At 43.4% G+C, this 23,186-nt stretch overlaps 2 protein-coding genes across 4 annotated transcripts in view; one reads left to right on the top strand and one right to left on the bottom strand.

Annotated features, from left to right (window-relative positions):
* Positions 1–15,325, bottom strand: part of LOC109864803 (nuclear cap-binding protein subunit 1) — a 16,421-nt gene extending 1,096 nt beyond the window's left edge. Inside the window, exons 1-20 of one of the 2 annotated variants that reach the window (XM_020452759.2) lie at positions 15,138–15,325; positions 13,751–13,839; positions 13,540–13,640; positions 13,278–13,434; positions 13,051–13,158; positions 7,685–7,806; positions 7,376–7,445; positions 6,897–7,112; positions 6,679–6,776; positions 6,484–6,547; positions 6,286–6,396; positions 5,910–6,037; positions 5,740–5,814; positions 5,501–5,604; positions 5,049–5,171; positions 4,857–4,959; positions 4,579–4,672; positions 962–1,065; positions 673–790; positions 114–254 (exon numbers count right to left, since the gene is read on the bottom strand). In XM_020452759.2, the coding sequence (XP_020308348.1) occupies positions 114–254; positions 673–790; positions 962–1,065; positions 4,579–4,672; positions 4,857–4,959; positions 5,049–5,171; positions 5,501–5,604; positions 5,740–5,814; positions 5,910–6,037; positions 6,286–6,396; positions 6,484–6,547; positions 6,679–6,776; positions 6,897–7,112; positions 7,376–7,445; positions 7,685–7,806; positions 13,051–13,158; positions 13,278–13,434; positions 13,540–13,640; positions 13,751–13,839; positions 15,138–15,171 (2,160 nt within the window). In that variant the 5' untranslated portion in view covers positions 15,172–15,325. Of the gene's footprint in view, positions 1–113; positions 258–672; positions 791–961; positions 1,066–4,578; positions 4,673–4,856; positions 4,960–5,048; positions 5,172–5,500; positions 5,605–5,739; positions 5,815–5,909; positions 6,038–6,285; positions 6,397–6,483; positions 6,548–6,678; positions 6,777–6,896; positions 7,113–7,375; positions 7,446–7,684; positions 7,807–13,050; positions 13,159–13,277; positions 13,435–13,539; positions 13,641–13,750; positions 13,840–15,137 lie in introns of both variants that reach the window. The other variant, XM_020452758.2, reaches the window with a different exon arrangement.
* On the top strand, positions 14,749–21,444 carry LOC109864804 (thiosulfate sulfurtransferase/rhodanese-like domain-containing protein 2). 2 transcript variants are annotated; one of them, XM_020452760.2, is made up of 9 exons: positions 14,749–15,786; positions 15,888–16,180; positions 16,284–16,392; positions 16,486–16,608; positions 17,250–17,355; positions 20,094–20,209; positions 20,324–20,482; positions 20,597–20,735; positions 20,911–21,444. In XM_020452760.2, exons 1-9 carry the CDS (start codon positions 15,649–15,651, stop codon positions 21,135–21,137), a joined length of 1,410 nt encoding a protein of 469 aa, XP_020308349.1. In that variant the 5' UTR covers positions 14,749–15,648; the 3' UTR covers positions 21,138–21,444. The 2 variants fall into 2 exon arrangements, with proteins under 2 accessions (XP_020308349.1, XP_020308350.1); XM_020452761.2 differs by having other exon boundaries at positions 15,367–15,775; positions 20,911–21,442.
* The last annotated feature ends 1,742 nt before the right edge of the window (positions 21,445–23,186 follow it).

Raw genomic sequence — 23,186 nt, forward strand, 5'->3', positions numbered from 1 at the left:
AATCATACAGAATGTCATCACTGAAAGGGCTGAACAGTTAAACAATACAGGCAACCATGTTGCTGACAGTCTATTCAAATTCACAAAGCTTTATTGTCCATCCAGACCAATACCTGGAAGATGACCAGGAAAAGGTTCTTCTGCTCACTCTGGGCCGACTCCACCTTTTCTTGCAGACGCTCTATCTGCTCCTCCAGCTGACCGTCCTCATCCTCACTGTTCTTCTCCATGTCTTCCTCGTCTCCACTGTCCTTCTGCTGAGAGATGGAGGGAGAGAGAGACACGAGAGTCCTATTTGCTTGTATGTTAGGCTCCTCTAGTTCCTTTAATATGGTAATAATGCTGACATGTACTGATGACTTATCAGGAAACAGACTAAACTGATAAAAATGTTTGAAAGGGACAGTGTGTCCATTCAAGGCCAAATTCAATTAGTTGGTTTGATAAGATCCCGTGTGATGCAGGTTTAGACAGCAAAACTAGGGCACCATTAAAAAGGTCACTACATAATCAAGGAGGGAACATTCTGCTTTGTGCAAACCTTGGGGCAAAAAAATACTGGCACAATCAGTACAATATTCAGAGTAATATTGTTGGTTAATTCTTGGCTTTAAAAAGTCTAAGAGGCTCCGCTTACAGCAGTGGTTGCTAGGACACCCTCCTGCTGCCTACCTTTTTATGCTGTTGCCTCTCCAGCTTATCCTTGGCCTCTTCCAGCTCTTTCTGAATCTTCTGGACGTGTTTGTTCATCTTACGGATGGTGGAGTGCAGAATCTCCCACACGTAAAACCTGCCCGCCACAAGGCCACGCATGGATTATCCATGAGTTAATTCACTTCAAAATAGTTATACTGTATTAGGATAACTGAGAACTACTTGATCGATATTCACAATTTAATTTACAGCAAGGGAAGACACAGCAAACGTGTGCGAGTGCACACGCAGAGGGTTTAAGGCCCACCTGGTAAACTCATGAGCCATGCTAGGGGAGAAGAGCCAGTTGGCTACGGCTGCACAATCCACAATCTGTGTACGGATCAACTTGTCCACCAGCACAGAGACCATCTGCACAGACAGACAGGTCAACCACACAGAGTTACACCAAAGACTTACCTTTCTCCATACAATCTATGGTCACGGCACAATTCACAACATTATATTAAAGGAGAACTTGTTTTTTTTAAACAACCAAATCTCTATTTGTGATGTAAATGGCATGTTTTGTGACGTTAACGTTTGAGAAACTTACCCCAAACCAGTGATAGAAGAAGTTAAGATATCTGAATAGAAAATGACTCAAGTAAAAGTCACCCAGTAAAATACTACTTGAGTAAAAGTATTTGGTTTTAAATATACTTAAGTATCAAAAGTAAATGTAGTTGCTAAAATATACTTAAGTATCAAAAATAATAATTTAAAATTCCTTATTTAAACCTCCATGGGATCGCCCCCCCCACCCCCACCGTGGGACAGTTGAGCTAACGTAGGCTCATGTGATTAGCATGAGGTTGTAAGTAACAAACAAAAAAATCCCAGGACATAAACACATCAGATATGGGTAGAAAGCTTAAATTCCTGTTAATCTAACCCCACTGTCCAATTTACAGTAGCTATTGCAGTGAAAGAATACCATGCTACTGTTTGAGGAGAGTGCACAATTATGAACTTGAAAATGTATTAATAAACCAATTAGACACATTTGGGCAGTCTAGATACAACATTTTGAACAGATATGCAATGGTTAATTGGATCAGTCTAAATCTTTGCACATACACTGCTGCCATCTAGTGCCCAAAATCCACATTGTGCCTGGGCTGGAATAATACATTGGCATTTCTCTTGCATTTCAAAGATGGTACAAAAAAACGCATGTTTTTTTCTTTGTATTATCTTTTACCAGATCTAATGTGTTATTCTCCTACATTAATTTCACATTTCCACAAACTTCAAAGTGTTTCCTTTCAAATGTTATCAAGAACATGCATATCCTTGCTTCAGGTCCTGAGCTACAGGCAGTTAGATTTGGGGATGACATTTTAGGTGAAATTTGAAAAAAAGGGTCAGATCCTTAAGAGGTTTTTAAGCAAACTAGACGGCACAATTTTCTTGTTTTTTAAAATGTATTTACGGATAGCCAGGGTCACACTCCAACACTTCAACGTCATTTAAAAACAAAGCATTTGCCAGATCAGAGGTAGTAGTAATGACCATGGATGTTCTCTTGATAAGTATATGAATTGGACCATTTTCTGTCCTGCTAAGCATTCAAAATGTAGCGAGTACTTTTGCGTGTCAAGGAATATGTATGGAGCAAAAAGTAGCTCATTTGCTTTAGGAATGTAGTGAAGTAAAAGTTGTCAAATATAAATAGTAAAGTACAGATAATTAAAAATACTACTTAAGTAGTATTTTTAATTAAGTAATTTACACCACTGCCCCAAACAGCAAATCACTTCCTCGTCCTCGTTGTTTAGTATGGGGGCCCTGAAAACACTTAAACCGCAACAAAAACATCCTTTTAGAAACGGCAAAGCTCTCAGTATGGTGATGCAGGTCTTTAGATGTTGTATACGTGAAATTGTGTCGTTCCGAACTAAATCCTAAATGTTATATTCCATTATGTGCTCCTCGAGCCGTCTTGAGTGGTTCCATTTTCAGTGGAGCCTGCTGCAACAGGTAACTGCCAAAATAAAGGAAACACCAACATGGTGTCTTAATCGGAGGGCCTGTTGTCTGGACCTCTGGCAGTCTCTATGGGGGTGCCACAGGGTTCAATTCTCGGGTCGACTCCTTTCTCTGTATATATCAATGATGTCGCTCTTGCTGCGGGTGATTCTTTGATCCACCTACGCAGACGACACCATTCTGTATACATCTGGCCCTTCTTTGGACACGGTTAACAAACCTCCAAACGAGCTTCAATGCCATACAACACTCCTTCCATGGCCTCCAATTGCTCTTAAATGCTAGTAAAACTAAATTAATGCTTTTTAACCGATCACTGCCCGCACCCGCCCGCCCGACTAGCATCACTACTCTGGACGGTTCTGACTTAGAATATGTGGACAACTACAAATACTTAGGTGTCTGGTTAAACTGTAAACTCTTCTTCCAGACTCACATTAAGCATCTCCAATCCAAAGTTAAATCTAGAATCGCTTCTTATTTCACAACAAAGCCTCCTTCACTCATGCTGCCAAACATACCCTCGTAAAACTATCCTACCGATCCTCGACTTCAGCGATGTCATTTACAAAATAGCCTCCAACACTCTACTCGGCAAGTTGGATGCAGTCTACCACAGTGCCATCCGTTTTGTCATCAAAGCCCCATATACTACCCACCACTGCGACCTGTAAGCTCTCGTTGGCTGGCCCTCGCTACATATTTGTTGCCAAACCCACTGGCTCCAGGTCATCTATAAGTCTTTGCTAGGTAAAGCTCTGCATTATCTCAGCTCACTGGTCACCATAGCAACACCCACCCGTAGCACGGGCTCCAGCAGGTATATTTCACTGGTCATCCCCAAAGCCAACACCTACTTTGGCCGCCTTTCCTTTCAGTTCTCTGCTGCCTATGACTGGAACGAATTGCAAAAATCACTGAAGTTGGAGACATATCTCCCTCACTAACTTTAAGCGTCAGCTGTCAGAGCAGCTTACCGATCGCTGCAGCTGTACACAGCCCATCCAACCAACTACCTACCTCATCCCCATATTAGTTTTTCTGCTCTTTTGCACACCTGTATTTCTACTTGCACATCCTCATCTGCACACATATCACTCCAGTGTAAATTGCTAAATTGTAATTACTTCGCCACTATTGGCCTATTTATTGCCTTACCTCCTTACTTCATTTTCACACACCGTATACAGATTTTTCTATTGTGTTATTGACTGTACCTTTGTTTATCCCATGTGTAACTCTGTGTTGTTGTTTTTGTCGCACTGCTTTGCTTTATCTTGGTCAGATCGCAGTTGTAAATGAGAACTTGTTCTCAACTGGCCTACCTGGCTAAATAAAGGTGGGGGAAAAAAATAGGGTGTTGGGCCACCACGAGCCGCCAGAACAGCTTCAATGCTCCTTCTACAAGTGTTTGGAACTTCCTGTATGGAAGCACCCCATGCTTTCAATATGCTTTGTATCCCTAATTTACTCAAGTGTTTCCTTTATTTTGGCAGTAACCTGTAAAATGGACGGAGAGGTGTTACTCGAGCCGCAACAAAATGGAATATAGCATTGAGGATCAAGTTCAGACATAATTTAATGTGTACAACATCTAAAGACCCACATCACTATACTGAGAGCTTTGCCATTTCTAAAATGATGTATTTTAGGTGTTTTTGGAGACTTTGTTCAGGGTTTTTCATGGCCCACATACTACACAACGAGAATGAGGAAGCGATTTGCTGTTTGGGGTAAGTTTCTCTAAAACGTGAAATTACAAATAAGGTGTCTGGACTCTTCAATAACATGCCATTTAAAAAAAAGAAGAGATTTGGTTGTAAAAAATAAACACATTTCTTCTGACTCTAGGGAAATTAGTGTTCTAGTGTAGGTGAATGGGCCGGTTCTAACCTGTGGGTGGTTCTTCCAGACCTCGTAGACCACCCGGAGGATATGAAGCTTGCCCTCGTCACAGTCCGTCAGGGCTTTCAGGATCTCATGGAACCTGAGAGACAGAAACAGGACACTTTAGGTGTTGTACACACAGACAAAGCACGTGTGTTCTTTCAACTGCCTAGTAGCATAGCAATGCTACACTCAAGACTGAACAATGCCACCCTTTTCTGTGGCACGCAGCAGAGGGCGGCACAGGAATGGAAGGTGTGGGTTGGAATAACAGGCACACTCACTTGGCCAGGGCACTGAAGGAGTGACTGAAGGACTTGGCAGCCAGATGGAGGAGGGTCTGCAGGAACACCTCTATCTTCAGGGGGTTGAAGCCCTCGCCCTCATCTGGAAACAGACAAAGGAGGAGTGAGAGAATGAGTAGAACATATCCCAATAGGAACACGGAAGATGAGTGTGTTTGGGGGCTAACTGACCGTCGTCATCTTCCTGGTTGGGGTTTGGCACCTCTTTGAGCACAGTGAGGATCTCCTCGTTGGAGGCCCGGTTCTTGATGGCGTTGCCCACCGCTATGGCCACCGCATAGCCTGGCAGCGCACCTGGACAAAGGCAGAGGTGTAGTCATGTTGTATTTCTGATGGTGCTTACGTAAAAGAGTCCAACAGAAAAGGAAGACGGTGCACACCGTATTTAGTTCACTGGGATAACAACACGAATGTGCAGTGGTACCCCTGGGGCTTCTTTGAGGTTGACACTCAAAAGGCAACACATCTACAATACAACAGAAAACCAAATGGCAAACCAATACTTTTCAATAAACCAGGCTCACAAAGACAAGCACATTAGAGTCATCTTAGTCCCCTGGCTATGCTGAACCAACAGACAGCATCTTACAGAAATTAAACCTTTGGAGTGGCGGTGTACTTACTGTTGGCCTCATCTTGGTATTTGTAAAAGAAGATGGGGTCGGCTGGGACGAGTCCTGAGAAAGTGGGAGGGACGATGTCCACTATCCGCTGATGATAGGAGAGCCTGGGGGTGAAGAGCAGAAGCGCATTGATCACTTTCTAGAGACAGACCAAGGAGAGCCATCTCTATACATATCCATCCCTATGTATGCTCTAAAACAAGGTGCAGCACAGCAGTAGTGGATCTGAATGGAAATACCTCATGCATTTCTCCAGAACCTCCTTGACAAACTTGGGCTTGGGCTTGTCTGCATCCAGGGCCAAACAGTCCACCCTTTGGAGATGAACGTGAACAGATTGCCGTAACCATAATAAGGAGTGATTCCAACTAAATCAAATAATTCAGTTGAGGAAGACAGCTGATCTTACCAGTCGTCCCAGCTCCATCGGAACTGAAAGTTGCTCAAATGGTGGGAGAACCAGTTGAGTAGTCGGTCTATGCAAATAGTGTTCATGGTGTCCAACCTCACGTACATCATCTCTGTGGCTTGGGCCAACTGGGAGGAGGCTGTTAAGGGGTTAACTATCACTATTTATGTGATGTAAAACAAGTATCCAAGCCCGACAAAAAAATGATGGTTGAATCATTGGTTTTAAAAACTAGGATCTCTGAAAACTGTATTTCTGAATTTTCCCTGTGGTATTTTGTGTACCTTAGTTCCCCGTATTCAATTTTTAGGCAGAGAAGAAAAATGCGTTCCTGAAGTAGTCAAATATTGTGTCCCAGTAGCGGGGTGAAGGATACAACTTGTGGCAGGGAGCCTGGCTGCAGCTTGCAGAGCTCAATGAGCAGCGTGGTGTACATGACGTCGATGTGGGGGGGACAGGGCAGCTGGAAGAGCTCTCCAAAGATCACCTGGCAGACGACAGAGGAATGGAAGTGAACTAAGTTCCTGTTCTCCAGTTGATAAAACTCCTTGGTATGAAGCAGTAATGGACTTACCTCCACAATGTGATAGTTGAGTGGGATCTTGTTTTTCCCTGGATAGCTCAGCAACTGCGCAGCACTGATATATATATATACAAAAAAATAAATATATATATAAAAATGTTCTCTCACATTTGCTCAATCACAAATGACTAACTTGAACAACAAGAGGACACATTAAGAAGTCCATTAGACTGTACAACAGCTCACCAGCTCTTCCTCTCTTTCCAGTGAGACTTGATGATGTTGTGAAGGTTATCCTCAATAACAAACCTCTCCACAGAGTGGCTGCCTGGCATGACAGGGCCCTGTGGTCAGGGAGAGAAAGAAAAGCTAGTTCAGAGCATTCCAAAAGGCAACCCCATTCCCAAACGTTCCTCTTTCTCTGTACTCTTGACTGGTCTGAGAGAGGGAATGGTACACGGTACCTCGGGGGCATCGGTGTAGTCGAACATGCGAAAGATAACGCGGGGCATGGGGTACTGGCAGTCAGGCATGTGGGCTGGTGGGGTGAAAGGTGGCAGGTTGTGCTGCAGGGCCTCGCACAGCACGCTGTCAAAGGCAATGTACGGCCGCAGGATGTGGCGCTCCTGCCAGCGGTCCTTCTTTAGCTTCTGGATCTGAGCGTACAGGCAGTCCAGGTACTGAGGGAGAGAGAGGTGGTGGTGATGGAATATAATACTTATCAACACTGGTATCTCCTACTTCAAATCAAAGTGTATTTGTCTGCTTGCACAGGATAGAACAGGTGTAAGTGGTACAGCAAAATGCTTACTTACAAGCTCTTCCTCAACAATGCAGTGTTCAAAGGTAAGAAATAGAAAATCCAGAATAGGGTCTTAAAAAACAAACAATGAATCAATACTTGGCCAGACAAATAAAAACACAATAAATAAAAACAACTTACCTCCTCTTGTGGGTGTGGCTTCTCTGCCGTCCAAACCTGAAGCATGGGGACATGAGTCTTCAGTCGCCTCCTGAAAAACAGTAGATCGGTGTCACCACGATCGTCTCATCACTATTTAGTGCAGTTGACAAAGGCGTCTTCCTCAAAATACTCATGAATTTAAATTGCATTACGTCATTAAACAGTTCCTCAACAAAAGAGCCAGAAAGACACTACTGTAAGTCTCTCTGGATAAGAGCATCTGCTAAATGACTCAAATGTAAAGACATGTAAATACAAACTATAGTGGAAGACAGAAAGAAAGAGTACTTGAGATAACCGTCAATCTGGTTGAGGAGCCGGTCCATCTCCACGTCCTTCTTCTCATCAAGCTCCTTCCCAACCCAGGGGAGACTGGAGAGTACAGCATAGACAAACCAGTCCGAACGCACCTGGGAAGAGAGAAAACAGTCAAAAATGCAATAGTCAAACTAAACTGTATATACACACAGTGGCCAGTTTATTAGGTTCACCACCACGTTCATGCAGTGGTTCGCTCCTACAGACAGTGAGTCATGTGGCCGTGGCTTGCTGTATAAAGCAGGCACTGACAGACATCCAGCTACTGTTTGATTGAACTTTAGAATGGGCATAACGAGTGTCCTAGACCCCTTGACTTTTCCCACATTTTGTTATGTTACAGCCTTATTCTAAAATTGATTAAATTCATGTTTTCCTCATCAATCTGCACACAACACCCTATAATGACAAAGGGAAAACAGGTACATTTAAAAAATCTTTGCTAATTGGGGAGAAGGGCCTTGGTCAGGGAGGTGACTAAGAACCCAATGGTCACTCTGACAGAGCTCTAGAGTTCTAGAGTTCTAGAGTTTCCATCTACGTAACATTGCAAAAATCAGAAACTTTCTGTCCAAAAATGATGCAGAAAAATTAATCCATGCTTTTGTCACTTCTAGGTTAGACTACTGCAATGCTCTATTTTCCGGCTACCCGGATAAAGCACTAAATAAACTTCAGTTAGTGCTAAATACGGCTGCTAGAATCCTGACTAGAACCAAAAAATGTGATCATATTACTCCAGTGCTAGCCTCTCTACACTGGCTTCCTGTCAAAGCAAGGGCTGATTTCAAGGTTTTACTGCTAACCTACAAAGCATTACATGGGCTTGCTCCTACCTATCTCTCTGATTTGGTCCTGCCGTACATACCTACACGTACGCTACGGTCACAAGACGCAGGCCTCCTAATTGTCCCTAGAATTTCTAAGCAAACAGCTGGAGGCAGGGCTTTCTCCTATAGAGCTCCATTTTTATGGAACGGTCTGCCTACCCATGTCAGAGACGCAAACTCGGTCTCAACCTTTAAGTCTTTACTGAAGACTCATCTCTTCAGTGGGTCATATGATTGAGTGTAGTCTGGCCCAGGAGTGGGAAGGTGAACGGAAAGGCTCTGGAGCAACGAACCGCCCTTGCTGTCTCTGCCTGGCCGGTTCCCCTCTTTCCACTGGGATTCTCTGCCTCTAACCCTATTACAGGGGCTGAGTCACTGGCTTGCTGGGGCTCTCTCATGCCGTCCCTGGAGGGGGTGCGTCACCTGAGTGGGTTGATTCACTGTTGTGGTCATCCTGTCTGGGTTGGCGCCCCCCCCTTGGGTTGTGCCGTGGCGGAGATCTTTGTGGGCTATACTCAGCCTTGTCTCAGGATGGTAAGTTGGTGGTTGAAGATATCCCTCTAGTGGTGTGGGGGCTGTGCTTTGGCAAAGTGGGTGGGGTTATATCCTTCCTGTTTGGCCCTGTCCGGGGGTGTCCTCGGATGGGGCCACAGTGTCTCCTGACCCCTCCTGTCTCAGCCTCCAGTATTTATGCTGCAGTAGTTTATGTGTCGGGGGGCTGGGGTCAGTTTGTTATATCTGGAGTACTTCTCCTGTCCTATTCGGTGTCCTGTGTGAATCTAAGTGTGCGTTCTCTAATTCTCTCCTTCTCTCTTTCTTTCTCTCTCTCGGAGGACCTGAGCCCTAGGACCATGCCCCAGGACTACCTGACATGATGACTCCTTGCTGTCCCCAGTCCACCTGGCCATGCTGCTGTTCCAGTTTCAACTGACCTGAGCCCTAGGACCATGCCCCAGGACTACCTGACATGATGACTCCTTGCTGTCCCCAGTCCACCTGGCCATGCTGCTGCTCCAGTTTCAACTTCCACCTGACTGTGCTGCTGCTCCAGTTTCAACTGTTCTGCCTTATTATTATTCGACCATGCTGGTCATTTATGAACATTTGAACATCTTGGCCATGTTATGTTATAATCTCCACCCGGCACAGCCAGAAGAGGACTGGCCACCCCACATAGCCTGGTTCCTCTCTAGGTTTCTTCCTAGGTATTGGCCTTTCTAGGGAGTTTTTCCTAGCCACCGTGCTTCTACACCTGCATTGCTTGCTGTTTGGGGTTTTAGGCTGGGTTTCTGTACAGCACTTTGAGATATCAGCTGATGTACGAAGGGCTATATAAATAAATTTGATTTGATTCCTCTGTAGAGATGGGAGGACCTCCTAGAAAGACAACCATATCTGCAGCACTCCACCAATCAAGTCTTTATTGTAGAGTTTGGCAGACAGAAGCGCGACTCCTCAGTAAAAAGGCACGACAGCCTGCTTGAAGTTTGCCAAAAGGCACCTAAAGACTCTCAGGCCATGAGAAACAAGATTCTCTGGTCTGATGAAACCAATAAGTTATATTGGGGCAGCAGGTAGCCTAGTGGTTAGAGCATTGGGCCAGTAACCGAAAGGTTGCTGGATTGAATCCACTAGCTGACAAGGTAAAAATCTGTCGTTCTGAACAAGGCAGTCAACCCACTGTTAGGTAGGCCATCATTGTAAATAAGAATTTCTTAACTGAATTGCCTAGTTAAATAAAAGGTTACACACATCTCAGTTTTATCTCACTCTTCATTCAAAGACTAAATCATGGACACTCTTACTGACAGCTGTGGCTGCTTTGTGTGATGTATTACTGTCTCTACCTTCTTGCCCTTTGTGCTGTTTTCTGTGCCTGCTGCCATGCTGTTGTCATGTTGTGTTGCTACCATGCTGTGTTGTCATGTGTTGCTGCCTTAGGTCTCTCTTTATGTAGCATTGTGTTGTCTCTTGTCGTGATGTGGGTTGGGATAAAAAACATAAAACAACACGTCTCCGCAGGAAGCCATTTGGTAGGCCGTCATTGTAAATAAAAATGTGTTCTTAACTTGCCTAGTTAAATAAAAGATTGAACTCTTTAGCCTGAATGTCAAGCGTCACATCTGAAGGAAACCTGGCACCATCCCTACGGTGAAGCATGGTAGTGGCAGCGTTAGCATCATGCAGTGGAGATGTTTTTCAGCGGCAGGGACTGGGAGACTAGTCAGGATCGAGGGAAAGATGAACGGAGCAAGGTATAGAGAGATCCTGCTCCAGAACACTCAGGAACTCAGACTGGGGCGAAGGTTCACCTTCCAACGGGACAACATCCCTAAGCACACAACGCAGGAGTGGCTTCGCAACAAGTCTCTGAAAGTCCTTGAAGGGCCCAGGCAGATCCCGGACTTGAACCTGATCTAACATCTCTGGAGAGACCTGAAAATAGCTGTGCAGCAACGCTCCCCGTCCAACCTGACAGAGCTTGAGAGGATCTGCAGAAATACAGGTGTGCCAAGCTTGTAGCGTTATACCCAAGAAGACTCAAGGCTGTAATCGCTGCCAAAGGTGCTTCAACAAAGTACTGAGTAAAGGCTCTGAATACTTAAGTAAATGTGATATTTTCGTTTTTTTAAAGTAGCAAGAATCTCTACAAACCTGTTTTTGCTTTGTCATTATGGGGTATTGTGTGTAGATTGAGCGGGAAAAACAATTTAATCGACAATCAAAAAATATCCAGTCAGTGGCAGTTCTGTGGGCAAAAAAAGCTTGTTGATGAGGTCAAAGAAGAATGGCAAGTATCGTGCAAGCTAACAGGGGCTCAGAAAGGCATCTCGGAACGCACAACTTGTGGGCACACAATCACCAACACTGGACAATTGAGGAGTGGAAAGACATTGCCTGGTGCGACGAATCCCGGTTCCTGTTGTTACGTTCATGTTTTAAGTATCCCTATATTTCTGTTATTACGGGGCTATCACTCTGTCAAGAGTGTGCCTGCACATGGAGTCTTGTTGTGGATGGACCTAGCCTTGGGTGTTTTTTAAAATGTTTATTTATTTATTTTAATTTTTTTAACCTTTATTTAACTAGGCAAGTCAGTTAAGAACAAATTCTTATTTTCAATGACGGCCTAGGAACAGTGGGTTAACTGCCTGTTCAGGGGCAGAACGACAGATTTTGTACCTTGTCAGCTCGGGGGTTTGAACTTGCAACCTTCCGGTTACTAGTCCAACGCTCTAACCACTAGGCTACGTTGCCGCCGTGTAATGGCTACCTTGTAGTGTGTTCATACGGTATTGTAAACTTTGTTAAACTGGAACCTTGTCGTTGTGTCATTTCGAGTTAACATTGATAGCAGAGGATGGTTGCAACTTGGCATCTAACACAAAACACGCCACTGTACAAAACATTCATGAGGCAAACAAAGTTGTTCGTAAACTGAAATCACAACAAGTGACTTTAAAGTTTCAACATGTTGGAAAAGATGACTCTTTGAAACAAGTTGTCTTCAGTGATGCTTCGCTAGGGAACCTTACAGATGGAGGCACACAAGGTGGACATCTAATCATGTTAATGGGTGAAGGAGGAAGATTCTCACCTATCTGTTGGCAGTCAAAAAGGATCAGAAGGGTTGTCCAAAGCACACTTGCTGGAGAAACACTTGCTCTTGCGGATGGAATTGACAATGCAATCTTTCTTGCAACTCTGTTCTCAGAGCTCACCACTGGTGAGACAAAACGGCACATTCTACCTGTAGTTTGTGTCACTGACAACTACTCATTAGTTGATGATGTGAAGTCAACCAAGTCTGTCACAGAGAAAAGACTTCGTCTTCAGATTAGCAGATCAAGGAACTTATTCAAGCACAGAGAATCCAGCGGATTCTGTGGTCGACCACAAAGGAACAGCTTGCTGACTGTCTGACTAAAAAAGGAGCATCCGGTCTTGTGCTCCTACAGGCTCTCAGTAATGGAAAGTTGAGTAATACAAATGAAAACTGTCACAACCCATTTGTAATGGGGATCTTGAATAATACTTGGACATTTAATTATGTTGTTGATGTTTTATTAGTCTTTAAAAAGGGGAGATTGTTAAGTTCATGTTTTAAGTATCCCTATATTTCTGTTATTACTGGGCTATCACTCTGTCAAGAGTGCGCCTGCACATGGAGTCTTGTTGTGGATGGACCTAGCCTTGGGTGTAATGGCTAGCTTGTAGTGTGATCATACGGTATAGTAAACTTTGTTAAACTGGAACCTTGTCGTTGTGTCATTTCGAGTTAACACCTGTTGCGTCATGCTGATGGCAGTCAGGATTTGGCGTAAACAGCATAAGTCCATGGCCCCATCCTGCCTGGTGTCAATGGTACAGGCTGGTGGTGTAATGGTGTGGGGAATGTTTTCCTGGCACACGTTAGGTCCCTTGATACCAACTGAGCAAATAAACTGGCCACTGAGTGAACTTGCATACAATTCATGGCTTTAAAATGTATCAATAACATGTTACCTGCGGAACATCCTCCTCCTGAGTGACGCTAACAAAGTTCTCAAACATGGCCACCATGGAGGGGGCAGCGATCACGTGGCAGTTCACCAGGTCACAGAGGAAGCGCACCTGGAGAGAAAAGTGTGTCAAACATTATTGAAATGCACCTGTAATTGTTTTTGAGAGTCAATTGCTAAATTTGCCTAGTGAATCTGTGGACCAATTATTTTATGGCACCAAACACTTACCAGGTAAAGAGCTTCGGTGTAGAGGTTGGCCTTCAAGGTCTCTTTAAGTTGTCTGATCATGGCCTCCACAAACTCCCCGCCAAAGTTGTAGTTCCTGGCATTGAGAAGGCCCACTAGTGTTGTGTAGACGGTCAGCTTCTCGGGTAGAAGTCGAGCCCTGTCAAAACAAGACACACAATTAGAATGCGGAAACTTTCTGTACTGTACCTATGACTGCACTAAAAGTATTTCAAATGTATTAGAATAACTTGGAATAGCTTACACAGCACACAAGATGCGCAGGATTTTGTTTTTGTAATTGGGGAGGTCCGCTTCCAATACACCTGCGAGACCTTCCAAGTTGCTTTCCAGGGAAGAGGTACTCTGCAAATGAATTAAGAAGTTGCAAAACAGCATATCTGGTGATTTCAGGGGTCAAATCAGACAACAGTGAGACAGAAAACATACCCACACTTACTGCAAAGCCCTATTACCTTTTCTCCCACCCGACATATCAGTGATTCCAGGCGATCCTCAATCTCAACGGGCTCAGATGTTCTCCTTCTTTTGTGAGACTGGCCACCTAGAATGAGATGGACACATACATGATGGATGACGGTGAGATGGAACAGATAGTCTGAGATGGACCCTTCCTTCAATTGAACCTTTTGTGCTAACTCACTGACACATGAAATTCTTCTCTCTTTAAAAACATTATCTTACAGTAGTGTAGCTGGCTACTTGTTAATTTCACAAATCATTATTTTGCAGATCCATTATGGGGTAAATGGCAGAGGCTACAAGCCTGCTAGCGAGACAACTATTTGACATCACTAGTTGCAAGCATCCCCAAGATCTGAAATGTGCCCCAAAAACAACATTTAGTTAAAAGGGGCCATCTGCAGTTACTACATCCACTTTTGGACTTATAAATTAATGATATGTACCCATTGATTCTTGACTAATATAACTTACAAACGCCTCATGAGCTTAGTTCAACTGCATACCCCATCAAAACACAAAATACAAGCTTGTTCAACTCCAATGTTTGTAAACAAACTAGATGAAAAACAATTAAATGCTGGTATCATGGATGGTCCTTGCATCCATAGCTCGGTCTATGAATTTGAGAGTGGTTACATTTCTCCAGACCCATCCCTCAGCTTTGCATTGAAACAGGGGCTGGGAAACCTCTTATTGTTTCAACTGCTGATTATCACTTTATCACAGTGGACAATATATACATTATTTGTAGGACAAATATATAATTAAGTGGGTGCATACATTTGTCCCATTTCAAATTGAAAATATATTTTTTGCATATTCCACTCTCCCAGAGACAGCCTCCGCCAGGGATCAACAATTATTGACGGCGACCCTGAAACAATTAGGTTTAAGTGTGTTGCTCAAGGGCACATGTTTCACCTAATCAGCACGGGGATTTGAACCAGAGACCTCTAGGTTATTGGCTTAACCGCTAGACTACTACTTGCCGCTGGTAGGATAGGGCTGCATACGATGGTAGATGACTACTAGTTAGGTAGCTAACTAGCTAGACCATTTCTAGTTAACCGGCTAAAAGCAAGGGCTATGTTAACCCATCAGGCTAGCCAATCATGGGGTGTTGGAAAACTGCCAATGTGACTAGCAAAATACTTGGTTTGGTGTTTCACATTGATGTATGAACCGATAGTCAAATAACTTCTCACGTTAGTTAATTGAACTGACTATGGTGATTTAACTAGTACGCAAGGTAGCTAGCTAATTTAGCATGCTGCACATTGACTACAGAGCGAGCAGCATCACCTCACGTTGGCTTCAGCGAACGTTAAGCCAACTAACGTACTTTAGCCTCGAATTAGCTAGCTAACGACCACTTACCATCATCTCCGTCACTGTGCCGTCTTCGAGACATTTTATTATTGACACCGTTAGATTAGTAACTGTATGCTGCTTCTTATTGATTATGGTAACAGTCTCTTTCGAGATAATGAGATTAGTTATCAAGCTTTGAGCTTTTCAATAATGGTCAGATTCAAGTGAAGCACATCCGGAGCGGAGGTTGACCGGACGTACTTGGTTGTGTACTTCATTTGTCTTCCGACATTCTTGTGTTTTGTTCCTTGTTTATCATCACTGGTGTGGCCTAGCTAGCAACTGTTACTTTTCAGCTAATTTTTGTTGGTAAACTGATTTCTATGGCAATTTGTATTGCTTCGTTAAATGACTGAATTACTGACATAGTTAAAGTAAAATGGGGTAGCTAGCTATCCACTGGTGTAGCTAAGTAGGCTGGCTAACGTTTCCTAGCAGAACCGGAAGAAAATGCAGTCTTGACTTGAGTCTAGAAAAAGTCTAGCTGGTTAGTTTCTTGTCTTAGCAAACCATCGACATGACAACCGATGATGTTATGGCTTGCGATGAGTTAATTAACATAGATGTTGTCACCATTGCACCCCATTGTTTTAAACAAGAGAAACCCCAACTTTCTGCAACTTTACGAAGGTACTACTCATTATGTAAGAGGAGGGTGAGTGTAACAAACGTAACGTTAGCTATCTTATTAGCTAGCTATATCCACTTCGTTTAATTTCTTAGTATGCCATAATGAAAACATATCTTATCTTGCAGACATTTGGTACATTCGTGGCATCCAAAATAGCTTCATGTCATGAGGCAGAGTCTCCAACAACAGTTTGGAATTGCTGTGGCCAGACCTTTAAGAAAGCTCCTTCTATCCATAAACATGTGGCAAGGACTCATGACACTGACATTCAGAAGCTTACCAAGTCCACATTTGAGATTCTACTGAGCCTGAATGAGAAAGAAGCTGCTTCACAACAACAATCAACAGAGAAAGAGCCAGTTGACATCTTCTCCTGGATACCTGACACTAGTCACATCACCGGTGACCAACTACACAAGTAGGGCTTCCTCGTGGGCTCTTTCAGTGTTGTCATTACAGTGGATTTTATAGTGCTCTGAAATTAATACATTTTCATGCTCTGTTTCTTGTAACATGTAAAGTGGCCCAGGTGAGGTTCTTCTGCTCTACTGCTACTGTCCGCTGGCAGATCCACCGCTCATCTGTGCTTGGCAGAAGACCCTTTGTGAAAAACTCCAGTTAACTGGCAAGGTAACAGAATGACACAATCCTGGCATATATAAATATGATGATTTTCCTTTTTATAATTCAGTACTCCATTCAGTTATAATACCATTTCTGTAGGTGAGGGTGGCAACAGAGGGGATAAATGGAACAGTTGGAGGCACAAAAGTGGCGACGGACTTGTACATCAAGGCAATGTGCTCCCATCCCATCTTCAAGATAATGGAAAAAGAAGACTTTAAGGTAAAAATATCAAATCAAATTATTTGTCAATGTGCCAAATAAAACATGTGTAGACCTTACCATGCAATGCCTACTTGCGAGCCCTTTCCCAACAATGTAGAGTTAAAAAAAAAAAGTAAAAACATTTACAAAAAAGTAAATAGTAATACAATAACGAGGCTATATAAGAGGAGTACCGGTGCCACGTCAATGTGCAGCGGTACAAGGTAATAAGTAGGTAGGGGTAAAAGTGACTATGCAATCAGGATGGATAATAAACAGGGTAGAAGCAGCATATGTGAAGAGTGTGAAAGTGTGTGTGGCGTCAATATGCGTGTGTGTGTTGGAGTGTCGGTGTAGTATATGTGGGAAGAGTCCAGTGAGTGTGCATAGAGCCAGTGCAAAAAAATAAATAAGGGGGTCAATGCTAATAGTCTGGGTAGCCATTTGAATAACTGATTCGCAGTCTTATGTCTTGGGGGTAGAAGCTATTCAAGAGCCTTTTGGTCCCAGACTTGGCACTCCGGTACTGCTTGCCATGCGGTAGCAGAGAGAACAGTCTATGACTTGGCTGGAGTCATTGACAACAGAAAAAGGCTTGGGGTAAGGTTTACAAATGTTTCTCTGTGATCCATTCACTATTGTTTTCAATGTCTCCTTAGACCAGTGATGGGGGCGCAGAGTGTTTCTCTAACCTTCGAGTTGGAGTCTACAAGGAAATAGTGCCAATGGGAGTGGACCCAGATGCCCTCTCCTACAGACTAGCAGGTAGGCCTATAACATGTGTCTTGCGTATGTCTGCGTTGGATACAGTGCCTTGCGAAAGTATTCGGCCCCCTTGAACTTTGCGACCTTTTGCCACATTTCAGGCTTCAAACATAAAGATATAAAACTGTATTTTTTTGTGAAGAATCAACAACAAGTGGGACACAATCATGAAGTGGAACGACATTTATTGGATATTTCAAACTTTTTTTAACAAATCAAAAACTGAAAAATTGGGCGTGCAAAATTATTCAGCCCCTTTACTTTCAGTGCAGCAAACTCTCTCCAGAAGTTCAGTGAGGATCTCTGAATGATCCAATGTTGACCTAAATGACTAATAATGATAAATACAATCCACCTGTGTGTAATCAAGTCTCCGTATAAATGCACCTGCACTGTGATAGTCTCAGAGGTCCGTTAAAAGCGCAGAGAGCATCATGAAGAACAAGGAACACACCAGGCAGGTCCGAGATACTGTTGTGAAGAAGTTTAAAGCCGGATTTGGATACAAAAAGATTTTCCAAGCTTTAAACATCCCAAGGAGCACTGTGCAAGCGATAATATTGAAATGGAAGGAGTATCAGACCACTGCAAATCTACCAAGACCTGGCCGTCCCTCTAAACTTTCAGCTCATACAAGGAGAAGACTGATCAGAGATGCAGCCAAGAGGCCCATGATCACTCTGGATGAACTGCAGAGATCTACAGCTGAGGTGGGAGACTCTGTCCATAGGACAACAATCAGTCGTATATTGCACAAATCTGGCCTTTATGGAAGAGTGGCAAGAAGAAAGCCATTTCTTAAAGATATCCATAAAAAGTGTTGTTTAAAGTTTGCCACAAGCCACCTGGGAGACACACCAAACATGTGGAAGAAGGTGCTCTGGTCAGATGAAACCAAAATTGAACTTTTTGGCAACAATGCAAAACGTTATGTTTGGTGTAAAAGCAACACAGCTCATCACCCTGAACACACCATCCCCACTGTCAAACATGGTGGTGGCAGCATCATGGTTTGGGCCTGCTTTTCTTCAGCAGGGACAGGGAAGATGGTTAAAATTGATGGGAAGATGGATGGAGCCAAATACAGGACCATTCTGGAAGAAAACCTGATGGAGTCTGCAAAAGACCTGAGACTGGGACGGAGATTTGTCTTCCAACAAGACAATGATCCAAAACATAAAGCAAAATCTACAATGGAATGGTTCAAAAATAAACATATCCAGGTGTTAGAATGGCCAAGTCAAAGTCCAGACCTGAATCCAAATTATAATTTTTTTTTTTTTTTATTATTATTTTTTTTTTCACCTTTATTTAACCAGGTAGGCTAGTTGAGAACAAGTTCTCATTTGCAACTGCGACCTGGCCAAGATAAAGCATAGCAGTGTGAGCATACAACAAAGAGTTACACATGGAGTAAACAATTAACAAGTCAATAACACAGTAGAAAACAAAGGGGGGATCTATATACAATGTGTGCAAAAGGCATGAGGAGGTAGGCAAATAATTACAATTTTGCAGATTAACACTGGAGTGATAAAAGATCAGATGGTCATGTACAGGTAGAGATATTGGTGTGCAGAAGAGCAGAAAAGTAAATAAATAAAAACAGTATGGGGATGAGGTAGGTGAAAAGGGTGGGCTATTTACCAATAGATTATGTACAGCTGCAGCGATCGGTTAGCTGCTCAGATAGCTGATGTTTGAAGTTGGTGAGGGAGATCAAAGTCTCCAACTTCAGCGATTTTTGCAATTCGTTCCAGTCACAGGCAGCAGAGTACTGGAACGAAAGGCGGCCAAATGAGGTGTTGGCTTTAGGGATGATCAGTGAGATACACCTGCTGGAGCGCGTGCTACGGATGGGTGTTGCCATCGTGACCAGTGAGCTGAGATAAGGCGGAGCCAGTGGGTCTGGTGACGAATATGTAGCGAGGGCCAGCCGACTAGAGCATACAAGTCGCAGTGGTGGGTGGTATAAGGTGCCTTTAGTGACAAAACGGATGGCACTGTGATAGACTGCATCCAGTTTGCTGAGTAGAGTGTTGGAAGCCATTTTGTAGATGACATCGCCGAAGTCGAGGATCGGTAGGATAGTCAGTTTTACTAGGGTAAGCTTGGCGGCTTGAGTGAAGGAGGCTTTGTTGCGGAATAGAAAGCCGACTCTTGATTTGATTTTCGATTGGAGATGTTTGATATGAGTCTGGAAGGAGAGTTTGCAGTCTAGCCAGACACCTAGGTACTTATAGACGTCCAATAGAGAATCTGTGGAAAGAACTGAAAACTGCTGTTCACAAATGCTCTCCATCCAACCTCACTGAGCTCGAGCTGTTTTGCAAGGAGGAATGGGAAAAAATTTCAGTCTCTCGATGTGCAAAACTGATAGACATACCCCAAGCGACTTACAGCTGTAATCGCAGCCAAAGGTGGCGCTACAAAGTATTAACTTAAGGGGGCTGAATCATTTTGCACGCCCAATATTTCAGTTTTTGATTTGTTAAAAAAGTTTGAAATATCCAATAAATGTCGTTCCACTTCATGATTGTGTCCCACTTGTTGTTGTTTCTTCACAAAAAAATACAGTTTTATATCTTTGTTTGAAGCCTGAAATGTGGCAAAAGGTCGCAAAGTTCAAGGGGGCCGAATACTTTCGCAAGGCACTGTATGTTATTTGACGTAATGGAACCAGTAACTGGTAATGGTTGAATATGGCCCTGAGTTAAGCCTCTGTTTTTTCCACTTAGGTGCTCACCTGGAACCTGAAGAATTCCACAAAGAAGTGGAGGCTCTTTTGTCTAAAGGTGACTCTTGCAATGATACAATACTGCTGGACTGCCGGAACTTCTATGAGAGTAAAATTGTAAGTATTGGATTTGTCTGCATTTGTCCACTGTGTTCTGTAGGTATATTTGTATTTATCATATAGAGTAATAATAATGTCAGTTTAATGTACCAAATATTTTTTTGCTTTCAGGGGCAGTTCAGCCAATGTTTGGCTCCCAACATCCGAAAATTCAGTTACTTCCCCGATTACGTTGACCAGAACCTTGATCTCTTTCGAGACAAGAAGGTCCTGATGTACTGTACCGGCGGCATTCGCTGTGAACGTGGCTCAGCCTATCTCCGCTCAAAAGTAAACATACCTTTCAGTGACAGTGTCTCATTGAAACATGACAAACATGCTTCATCCAACCCAAAAGCTCAACCTAAACAAATGTTTAAAAGTATGTTTCTCTCCTACTTCCAGGATGTGTGTAAGGATGTTTATCAGCTGAAAGGTGGCATTCATAAGTACATGGAACAATTTCCTGAGGGCTTCTATCGTGGCAAACTGTTTGTGTTTGACGAGCGCTATGCCATCTCCTCCAACAGTGACATCATCTCTGGTCTGTATAAACTGTGAATTGCCCTTAGGACTTTCCGATTATCACAGTGCTTTTTTATGTAAGCAGTAGTCTAGTTTTTGAGCTTATGTGCCAACCCAAAGAAAAAGTTCCTTCCTGTTAGAACGAGAGACCTATTCATCAATAGTCCTCTCCCCTTCCTCCTCTTTGTCTGCAGAGTGCAGATACTGCGGCTCTCCGTGGGACCAGTACCAGCTGTGCTCCACCCACTTCTGCTGCCAGCTGGTCCTTTCCTGCTCTGCCTGCAGACAGGGGGGCCACACCGCCTGCTGTCCCACCTGCCAGACCAAGGGCCAGGGAGAAGAGCCCTCTGCCACACCTACACAGAGAGAGGAGTGTGAGTGCACAGATGGGCGGCCCAGGATCCCCCAGGATGCATTGTGATGTTTTAAAACGTTCAACAGCGCTAAGCAGAGAACTTACCTGGAACTTTACCCTCATGGTTTTGACAATCTTGGTTCAACAGACCCAAATGTGGTTGTGGTGACAAACCGCTAGTGTCTATTTGTATTAAAGGAATCCTCAACATCAGTTATTTTATGAGCTTGCCTTGAATGGGTCTTGAATGGCTGAAGTAAAAAATGCACTAACATTAGACACTATATATTACATGTGACATGATCAGAGGTGTCATGTATGTCGCCGATATCATGACCTTGTATATTGTTCAATAAAAACCTATATTTAGAGATTACATATTCAATATTTTGAACATATAAAATTGGTGCTGATTTAGCTAGACGTATACTCTGATTATTCAACACTGATCCGGCTCCTCTATGGGTGCGTTTGTAAATTCAACCTAGAGTGCCAGAGTGCGCTCTGGGCGTTTGTAAATTCAAAGCGTTTCGCTCTCTGAGCTTTCAGAGTGTGCACTGGATGCTCAGGACAGGGAGTAGGGTTAATCCGACAGTCAAGCACCCAAGCTAACAGGCCAATGTTGGCTAGCTTGCTAGCTACTTTCAGACACCTGAGAGAACACCTCACTCGGACCATTTCACTCGCACTAGCAGAGCTGGTTAGACTGTTTCATGTTATCTAGAGCGTTGGTGACTAACTGTGCTGCTGGCAACAATTTAATAAAGTTTTTTTGCCAACATTTATTGACACCCGTCATATTCAACGGGTGTTGCGCGTTCGTAAATTCATGTTATTCTGCGCTCTGGTACTCTCAGACGAGAGCGCTCTGAAATAGGAGTAGATAGCCAAGAGTGAATTTACGAAAGCACCCTATATCTCTTGCACATCTGCCTACTAACAAGCTGGCGCCGTTATGCCAGCTGTAGCTCGTCACATAGAAACAGCAGCTTCACACAGGGTGCGTTTGTAAATTTCCTCTGGCTATATACTCTGATTTCAGTGTTAAAGAGCACAGAATAACTGATGAATTGTTGCACGCGCAACACCTGTTGAATATGACCGTGTCAGTAAATGTTGGCAAAAATTGTTGCCAGCAGCACAGTTACAGTCACTAACGCTCTATATAACCTGGGAGTGTGGTGCCAAGAAAATAACCTCTCATTCAACGTCAATAAAACAAAGGAGATGATCGTGGACTTCAGGAAACAGCAGAGGGAGCACCCCCCTATCCACATCGATAGGACTGCAGTGGAGAAGGTAGAAAGCTTCAAGTTCCTCTGCATACACATCACTGACAAGCTCAAATGGTCCACCCACACAGACCATGTGGTGAAGAAGGTGCAACACTGCCTCTTCAACCCCGGGAGGCTGAAGAAATGTGGCTTGGCACCTAAAACCCTCACAAACTTTTACAGATGCACAAATGGGAGCATCCTGTCAGGCTGTATCACCGCCTGGTACGGCAACTGCACCGCCCACAGGGCTCTCCAGAGGGTGGTGTGGTCTTCCCAACAGATCACCGGTGGCAAACTACCTGTCCTCCAGGACACCTACAGCCCTCGATGTCACAGGAAGGCCAAAAAGATAATCAAGGACAACAACCACCCGAGCCACTGCCTGTATCATCCAGAAGGTGAGGTCAGCAGCAAAGCTGGGACAGGGAGACTGAGAAAAAAATCTATCTCAAGGCCATTCTACTTTTAAATAGCCATCACTAGCACATTACAGGCTGCTGTCCTATATACATAGAATGGAAATCACTGTCCACTTTAATAATGGAACACTAGCCATTTTAATAATGTTTACATATTTTGCATTACTTATCTCATATGCATATACTGTATTCTCTCCTATTCTACTGTATATTAGTCTATGCCACTCTGACATTGCTCATCTAAATATGTATATGTTCTTAATTCCATTACTTTATATTTGTGTGTATTGATGTGAAATTGTTAGATATTACGTGTTAGATTTAACTGCAAGGTTAGAGCTAGAAACACAAGCATTTCGCTACACCCGAAATAACATCTGCTAAACACGTGTATGTGACAAATAAAACTTTGATTTGAA

Source organism: Oncorhynchus kisutch, linkage group LG19 (assembly GCF_002021735.2).
Source record: "Oncorhynchus kisutch isolate 150728-3 linkage group LG19, Okis_V2, whole genome shotgun sequence".
In the NCBI taxonomy this organism is placed as follows: domain Eukaryota; kingdom Metazoa; phylum Chordata; class Actinopteri; order Salmoniformes; family Salmonidae; genus Oncorhynchus; species Oncorhynchus kisutch.